Below are 9307 nucleotides of genomic sequence, written 5' to 3'. Positions count from 1 at the left end.
GCGTGTATCCCACTGCCTTAAATACATATACAAAGAGCCCATATATATATATATATATATATATATATATATATATATATATCAACCTTTCTTTCAATCTTTCAATCCAATGCACATTTTTACTTCAGAGGAACACAAGTTATATGCGTAAAACTACATATGTTCAAAATCTGGGAGTCTGGGAGTCGTTGACGGTTATTCACTTTCCAGAAAGTTCCTGTAAAGCAAGCCAGTTCACTGGCCGGCCATTTTTGTAACAGCTCTGCAGCAATTTCCAGAGTATCATAAATTGTGTTTTTTAAGCCCAGCTCAGGCAAAAAAAAAAAAAAAAAAAAAATAGTTCTGGCTCACCCAGCTAATACAAAATCAATAACCAAATGATTGACTCTTTATCCATTCATTTCTGTACCATATTGGGTTTATATTTTGGGACCATATTGGGACCATCAGTCTGCCATTTAAATTATGTTATATATGAGAATATATCTCAAAAGCTTTTAGATGTTTTTGAAAGGAGTTTCTTATGCTCACCAAGCCTGCATTTGTTTGATCAAAAATACAGTAAAAACAGTAATATTGTGAAATATTACTACAATTTAAAATAACTGTTTTCGATTGTAATATATTTTAAAATGTAATTCATTCCTGTGGTGGCAAAGCTGAATATTCAGCATCATTACTCCAGTCTTCAGTGTCACATGATCCTTCAGAAGTCATTCTAATATGTGACCCTGGACCACAAAACCAGTCTTAAGTCACTGGGGTATATTTGTAGCAATAGCCAAAAATACATTGTATGGGTCAAAATTATAGATTTTTCTTTTATGCCAAAAGTCATTAGGATATTAAGTGATAAAGATCATGTTCCATTTTATACATTTCCTACTGTAAATATATTAAAACTTAATTTTTGATTAGTAATATGCATTGCTAAGATCTTTAAAGGCGATTTTCTCAATATTTAGATTTTTTTTTTCACCCTCAGATTCCAGATTTTCAAATAGTTGTATCTCGGCCAAATATTGTCCTATCCTATCAAACCATACATCTAAAAATTGACCCTTATGACTGGTTTTGTGGTCCAGGGTTACATATGCTGTTTCGCTGCTCAAGAAACATTTATTATCAATGTGCAAACAGTACGCTGTTTAATATTGTTGTGGAATAGAACAGAATACTTTTGATGAATAGAACGTTCAAAAGAACAGCATTTATTTGAAACTGATTTTTAGCAACATTATAAATATCTTTAATGTCACTTTTGATAAATTCAATGCTTCCTTGCTAAATAAAAGTATTAATTTCTTTCAAAAAAAAAAAACAACCTCTTACTGACCTCAATGGGCAGGGCAAACTGTTCATGATAGATTAGCATTTACACAACAGATGTGATTTGGTCCCATGCATTTCTGTCAACTCATGAGGCATGACTGATTGGATCACACATGGTGATTGGTTGTCCACACGTGATCGGATCAACAAGACGTATAATAATTCCTGGTGTAAATAGAATCACAGAACCATGACCACAGTTCTGCAGCTCACTTTGAGTGTTTTCATTGAAAATAAAACTGCCTGAACGTCGACGTAACAAATCAATCCAAGCCCGAAGCCAAACGGAACGAATGCAAATCATTACTACCCAGAGTCTATTTCTAAATTTACCTGCGTTAGCCTGCTTACTTTTCAATTACACCTTCTGCCAGAATCAAATGCAATTCTCAAATGGGCCCACCGCTATATGCGTGGAGTGAAAGGTGAGTCATTAGATGTGTCTCAGTGGTGAAGTTTTATTTGGGTCTCGTCGGAATGAAAGACACTTGACTGATAACAGCGAATCGGATCAGCCTCGTCGATCTCAGCCTGGGAGAGCTGCTAATTAGAAAAAGGCAATGAAGAACTACCCTAGCAAGATTAAAGAAGGGCCGAGAACAGGCATTAATTGCACTTCTGTGACAAGGCAGTGGGAGAAAAACACTCACGCACACACTCAAAGAAAGCCGTGCACAGTATCCATGTCTTTTGCATCACTTTCTGAAGTGTCTCTCTGTTTTTTCCCAGTGTGGGCCACCGTAAATGGATGCCCAGAGGGAATAAGCGTGAACACTGAAGGTAATTACATCTCTTACGTGAACCCAAAGCCAAAGAGACCTTTGCTGGGTCACCCAGAACCTTCCTAATGAGCAGGCGTTCAGGTTTAAAGATTAGACAAGCAATTAAGCTCTACTTACACTCTGTTGCTGGGAATGATCTTGTAGCCGTCCCTGAACCATGTCACCTGTGGCCGCGGGAAGCAACTGACTGCTGGGGAGTTTAGGATGGCGGCCCGGCCCAGTGTCACTGTCTTTCTTTGGTCATTGTCGAGAAAGTCACCCATATCTGTGAGAAGAAAGTCAGGGATCTTATTACAAACATGGGAGAACTTCTTTTCATGAAACAAAGCAACCCTGATGATACATTCAGTATTGGGTACAAACTGCAGAGGTATTCAATCAGAAACATTTATTCAAACATTTATTCATGACGCACAGCACCACAAGATTGCATCACCATGCAGAACAAAAGAACGTCTAGCACACTGAATTTGGTGACAATTCCAGCGGTGCAGTTTTCACATCAATTTAAAGTGTTTAAAAGTTCTTATTTCTGGTTTTAAAAAGCCAAAAACAACCGCAGCCAGTAAACAATATCCCTAAACTTGCACTGACCTGACAGATTTTTAGAAAAAAAACTGTTAGAACTGTGTGAAAGTTGTTGTTTTTATCTTGTGGTTTACTATATATATTTGCTTGGTCAGTGTTGTTGTGGGTTTTGGTTCTTTTGCTGTTTTAAAATAACTGAAATCATTTGGTGAGGTGATGTGGACATGTAATGCAGTCTAAGCTGCCTGGAACTACTTTAGCACTGCATTTCCCTAAAAAAAATTGCACACCTTAGAATGTCAACCAATCAGATTTAAGCATTCAACAGCCCCATAGTATGTTTATAATGGGATCACTCTGCTGGGAATTTTGTAATTTTTTAAACATATAACACATAATATAAGTGTTCAGCACTACATCATGGCATAAACTAATGTAAACATAAACTGTGCTATAAACTAATGGATCAAACAAGATGGAGCAAACTGATTTGCCTTAAAAGGTCTATGTTGCTGAAATTACACACTTCACCTAACAAGCAATCTTGTCTGCTGGTTTGTTTTGGGTAAATGAGGAAAGATGTCATTTAAGTTGATCTTCCAAGAATTATTTCTCATATTGTCACTAGCATGAACATGGCCTATTTTGTGAAAACTCCATCATGGCTGAACGTTTTTCTGAGCTGAAATGCTGAAGTGTCTGGAACAGTCAGTCTAGGTCAGTGTGAACCTTTAGAGCATGTTTTAAACGCTAGAGTAAAGGACCAAGCCTAAAAAGTCAGCTTTTCTACCACAGCCATCTTCTTCATTCAGTGTAAATCCTGCCTTATTCAAAGCATAACTGGGAACTTTTAAGAGGTATCACTCAGGTATTTTCCTTTTCCCCATGCATTTACTAAAACGGATGAGTTTTAAGCTTCAGAAAGGATGCAAAAGCACCATAAAATTATATATATAATGTCTTCACTCAATATTTAAAATATTTCTGAAGGATCATGTGACACTGAAGACTGGAGTAATGATGCTGAAAATTCAGCTTTGTCATCACAAGAATACATTTACTAATATATTCCAATGGAAAACAGTTACTTTAAATTGTAGTAATACAAACCCCAAACGTGATTCTTAATCAAGTAAGAATCAGTGTAAATTCAACATATTTAGTCTTCTGGGAAACATGTAAGTATCTTCTGTAGCTTCTGAGGGGCAGTACTACATGAACAAATATGATATATAGGCAAAATAATAAAAATGTACACGTCTTCATTCCATTCAAAAGTTTTCACCTCCAGGCTCTTAATGCATGGTTTTTCCTTCCGGAGCATCAGTGACCATTTGAACCTTTTGTAATAGTTGTGTATGAGTCCCTCAGTCATCCTCAGTGAGAAAAGATATAAGTCATTGTTGGAAAGGGTTCAAATACTTAAAAGATGCTGGATAACCTAAAGGATTTTTCTGAAGAACAGCGGGCAGTTTAACTGTTCAGGACAAACAAGGGACTCATGAAAAACTATCATAAAAAAACAAAAAAAAAACAGCTGTGGATCATCCAGGTAACAACACAATATTAAGAATCAAGTGTATGTAAACTTTTGAACAGTGTTATTTTTATAAATTCAACTAATATTTTCTCCTGTGGACTACATGTAAACATGGGAAATATCTTATGCAGGTCAGCACTAAATAAAAAACAACATGCATTTTGTATGATCGCTCTTATTTTGGTCAAATTATTAACATTTTGCAGATACTGCAAAGTGTATGTAAAATTTTGACCAGAACTGTACAAGTTGTCTGAAGTCATACAACATCATAGCACAGGAACAGACTACAATGCAAAGCTCTGATCTGATCAACTCACATGCCACTTGTATCTCGGCTCTTCTCTGAAGCAGAGCGCCCATCCTGTTTCTCACCACACACTGATAAACGCCCATATTGGAGCGTTTGAGAGAGGAGATGATGTACCTAAGAGAGAGTAACAGAATCAACAACTTTAATTCACATCCCAGGATGATAAAAAAAGCAGGAAAAACAACAGTTCCCTGCTATTTGCCAACAAATTCAAGGATTTTCGACTCAAATGTGTTCCCATTTAGAGAGGTCGGGGTTTAAAAGGTTCACCCTCACAGTCACGACTATCTTTTTTTTCGCCAGCTTGCACATTAGCGTGAACAGAGCACATCAAAACGCCACACAGGAACTCCTCTCCATGCCTAGCTATGATGACGAACATCAGATTTCAGCCAAAAGGCCACTTCGACCAAAAGCAGAGGTGGCGAACGCTGGGGTATTAAAATCGGTTGACATTTCCGAATATGCTGAATAAATGACTAATGCGCTGTTGCTCACTACTTAGCCGAATATGTTTACGCCTCTGAAAATGCCATCCGGTGGGTTTGTGAATCTCAGTGGTGGTTTCCTTCCATTGCAGGAACGCAATAGTAATACGGCGGCAGCTCTGAGCGCACTGTTTAGGTGAAGAAAGATAATGAGAAAAGCAATACCAATTAGAGCAAACCAGTTCTACAGATGGACAAAACATAGAAACACTTGACACAGGAAGGCACAAAGATGCGAAACACCTACTTTAGCATGTATACGGCTCCTAAATGGAAGATAAATCAAAACATCTAATGTAAAATTTGACATTAACTGTGAATCAGGTGTCGGCAGTGCACTTCAGGTAACGAATGAAAGCATTATTCGCCTCTAAAGAGAGCCGGGCAGCACTGTAGACTCTTCTATTAAGACAGAAGGAACCCGTAGGGCCAATTCTTCAGCAGCCTTAACACTCCACACGTCTGAGGAAATGCTGAGTGCTACAGAGGCTGTACGCTGATTAAAAAAGGTCAGGCTAAGAGGCTATCATTACTGAGAAATTAAACATAAGGCATGGAGAGACCTCAACTAGGAAATTATATCGTTGATTAAATGTACTACTGCATAAACTAGTGGAATCTCTCTCTCTAGAAAGAAAAAAAAACTTAATTAGAAATTATTTGAATGTGCTTCACTTCAAGTAATTTCCTTTTTTATTAAAGGCACGTTCCAGGTTCAATACAAGTTAAGCTCCGTCGACAGCATCTGTCAAAGAAAATAATGTCGACTTGCCTCTCAGTTTGTAAAAGCAAACAAAAATTGTGTCGACAGTAATCCGATTACAATGGAAGTCTATGGGGGAAGGCATTGCATTAAAATAAACATTAAAATACTGCTTTAACAGACTTAGCATGAGAATGTATTTAAAGAAGAATCATTTAAAGGACACCTATTATGCAAAATTCACTTTTACATGTTGTTTGAACATTAATGTGTGTTGGCAGTGCGTGTACACAACCACCCTACAATGATAAATAATCCAACCGCTACTTTTTTAATCCCCATAAATCATAAGCAGTGTCTCAGAACAAGCCGTTTGCAGAATCCGCACAATGTGATGTCACATTTTTCAAGCCCCACCCACAACTGTTGACAGACACTGTGGTATTAGCAGAGACCCCGCCCTGAGTGAGCCGGGCATCTTCACGCTAGAGCATCTTAAAGATGCATTCAGGTAAGAAAAGTCTTATTATTATTACAGCTATAGAAGTTATTTATTCCAGAGCAGTGAGTGATTTTCTGTTTTTATTTTATTGTTTGGGTCATATTAACAGCGTAGACAGCAGTATACTGTATATTACGCTGCTGTTACTTAATACACAGATCTAATATAAACATGTGAAACACAATTTAAATTTCATCACACTATAACATATTCCATTCACAAATTATAGCCTATTTACCATTACTTTGTTTTCCACATTGACTTGACTCATGATTTGACTCTTGTTTACAGTAGATCTTCACAATTAAAATTGTTATTTTCATATTTTATATTGTAATACAATAAAATCTATAACAGGCATTTATCAAAAATAAATGAATGCCAGATTAAAGTGTCCAAGCCAGTTTTAATGTGACCTTCATTTGACAGAAAGAAAAAAGACTCTAAATCTGTTAGTTTTGAGAAAAATAATAGAGTTGCATAACAACCTCTGTACAGATGAAAGTAAGTGAGTGCCTTAACAAAAACACAAGCTTCATATTTTGAGAGGATTAACACTTTTTTTTATATAAAAAATGTGCAGTATTTTTTAATATGTCCTTTAAATTCCAAACTGCTTTCATTAAAAACGACACATTATTTAAGTAATGAGAAAGATTCTTTAAACGGATTCATAAATGACAACAGCAGGATAAGGATATTGTTCTAAGGGTTAATGGTCATGTTTTGAACAAATGTAATATACCTGCCACAGACAGTGAATAAATGTGCGGGTTGTACAGAAGAAAAGCTGCAGGCCGGATTAATATTAGACTTTTTGTCTCTCATATTAACCGTGAGCCTCAGCTGTTCTCTCTCATTGTAACCTTGAGACAGTTCTGAGCAGGACTTTATCTCCAGAAAGCCTTCAGATGAAAGCTGACACTCACTTGTACTCGGGGGAGAAGGCTGTGATATCTGTGTTGTTGAGTATCCATTTGAACTCCAGAGGCCAGCTGCCCTCCGCCAGGCAGGTCATGACCAGACGGTTCCCTTCTAGGTGGATCTCTGGAGGTCCCGGCTCCGTTTTGAAGTATGGGGCCACATCACCTGCAGGCAGACATGAAAGAGGCACAGTTAGAAAAGGTACCAGTTCGCTGTAACGCTACCCAGCACAGGCACAAAGTCATGTACCATCAAAGATGAAGTCAATATGCAGGACCATCACTGGTTCCTCAATTTACATCAACCAGCGGCGCCAACTTCACGGAAATCCACAATGATAGAGATGCCTATTTATGCCCATTCCTCAGTGTGAGCAAACAAACAGAGGCAATCACGTAAAGGTTATCGCAACATGCTTCTACAAACGCGGAGAAATCTTTCATGACACCTCACAGCGCCGGAAAACCAAAGACAGTCAGCGGCAAACCTTTTAAATCCTCCATCTGCAGATTTCTCCACACTTCACAAGAGCAAGGCTCAGAGCTTTGATTTGAAAAAAAGGACGACTTAGAGCCAGGACACCTGGGTGCAGTGAATCTGAGTTCTGTCAGCGGCATCGTCATGTTTCCCCTAAAGCTCAGACAAATCAATTGCGCCATGCAATGGCTCTTTTAAACAGTGCGTCTCAGCCGATATGCACTCGCTGCAAAAAATCCTTTTCTGTATAATTTTTTACTGGAGAACAAGACAAAAATATTATCTAAACATCAGGATGATTTACTCGAGAAGCGTAATGTAATGCTTGTTTTATTGGATGCATTTTGATGTAAGTGTATTTTTCTTATGCCGGTGGCAAAATGCTTTCTAATTTTAGGCGAAAACCTCACTAAATATACAGTAGTTAGATATATGCACACAACAAATAAACACTATTTGTCAATGTACTAAGAAATATAAACTTAATATAAGAGATGTTATTATGTTATGGCAGTAAATGTCTCCAGTTTTAGGGATGTTTTTTTGGTAAACAAGATACTGATGTTTTGCATGTGCTGAGAGACATAATGAGGCTTTTTTTAACCTTAGCCTCTACAGATTCCTGTACTGGATGTAGCAATTAATGCAAATGAATTTGCTAAAGAAAAAGGATCCAATTGCAAGTTCTTTAAATTGACTCGTTTGCATTTATATATCCACATCCAGACACTTTAAGCTCATGTACAGGCTCCTGAATAGCTGTGTTTCAGTTAAATGGGCGAAATGTCAAGGGGTCACAAACCTGCTGTAGAGCACATGGTGGAGAATGTAGACAGATGCAGCCGAGCTGCTGTGGAGCATATCAATGAGGCCTGTAAAAATGGAATGAAAGGAGGAGATGGAGTCCAAGGGCCAGTGAGACTCCAGGTGACAGCTGAGAGAGACATAGTGTCCTTGAGGTCAGAGAAATTGAGAAATATCTGAGAGTGACCGGAGTGGACGAGGAAAGACGGACATTGCTTTATGGCCGTTTTATGGGTTTACCATAGTCGTCTCTCTAGAATGGAGGACACAAAATGAAAGGACCATACGTTCAAGTAGATTTCCTTGGTTTTTGGGTACTATGATAAAAATTTATGGGTGGACCTGCTGCCAATCAGGTTCCATCCTGGAGCTCTCCTTCTCATTTAGCTCATGGGTATTGAATTCAACTTCCACAAGGTTGAGCCTCTGAATTTCTCTACTAGCAAAGCTTAGAACAATCTTTTCAGGAGCCCATATGTTGTTCAAAGATGAAATTAAAAAAGCAATAAGCATTTCAGGAAAAGAAATTCTAGGATTTTCATACTTTGGGCTTTGGTTGTTAAATGTGCAGAAACACACACACACACACACACACACACACACACACACACACACACACACACACACTATATAAAATATGATTCAAGGTCCAGATCTAACCAGTCCAGGGTCTGGATCACATTTACAGTACGCTAATGGACCCTTATCACAGTGAGAATGCATTTCCACAGAAATTAACATCATAAATCTTAAAAAAAGTTTTTTTTAAACATCAATGTACATTTATAAAACGTCTAGGTTACTTGTGTAACCCTCGTTCCCTGAAGGAGGGAACGGAGACGTTACGTCAGTGACTGACGAATTGGGATCTCGCCCGAGAGCCCAATCACCTTCGAGTGTTAACTAAACAAGCC

The 9307-nt window shown here is 37.9% G+C and overlaps 1 protein-coding gene across 1 annotated transcript in view; it reads right to left on the bottom strand.

Annotated features, from left to right (window-relative positions):
• LOC107581762 (protein sidekick-1-like) overlaps positions 1 to 9307 on the bottom strand; it is a 380004-nt gene that overhangs the window by 207377 nt on the left and 163320 nt on the right. The window contains exons 2-4 of the mRNA XM_016267412.1: positions 7118 to 7277; positions 4503 to 4609; positions 2232 to 2379 (exon numbers count right to left, since the gene is read on the bottom strand). Of these exons, the coding sequence (XP_016122898.1) occupies positions 2232 to 2379; positions 4503 to 4609; positions 7118 to 7277 (415 nt within the window). The remainder of the gene's footprint in view (positions 1 to 2231; positions 2380 to 4502; positions 4610 to 7117; positions 7278 to 9307) is intronic.

The sequence above is a fragment of the Sinocyclocheilus grahami genome, unplaced genomic scaffold (genome assembly GCF_001515645.1).
Source record: "Sinocyclocheilus grahami isolate Dianchi unplaced genomic scaffold, SAMN03320097.WGS_v1.1 scaffold37.1, whole genome shotgun sequence".
In the NCBI taxonomy this organism is placed as follows: Eukaryota; Metazoa; Chordata; class Actinopteri; order Cypriniformes; family Cyprinidae; genus Sinocyclocheilus; species Sinocyclocheilus grahami.
The sequence above is the reverse complement of the archived record's forward strand: the minus strand, read 5'-3'. Positions and strand labels throughout refer to the sequence as shown.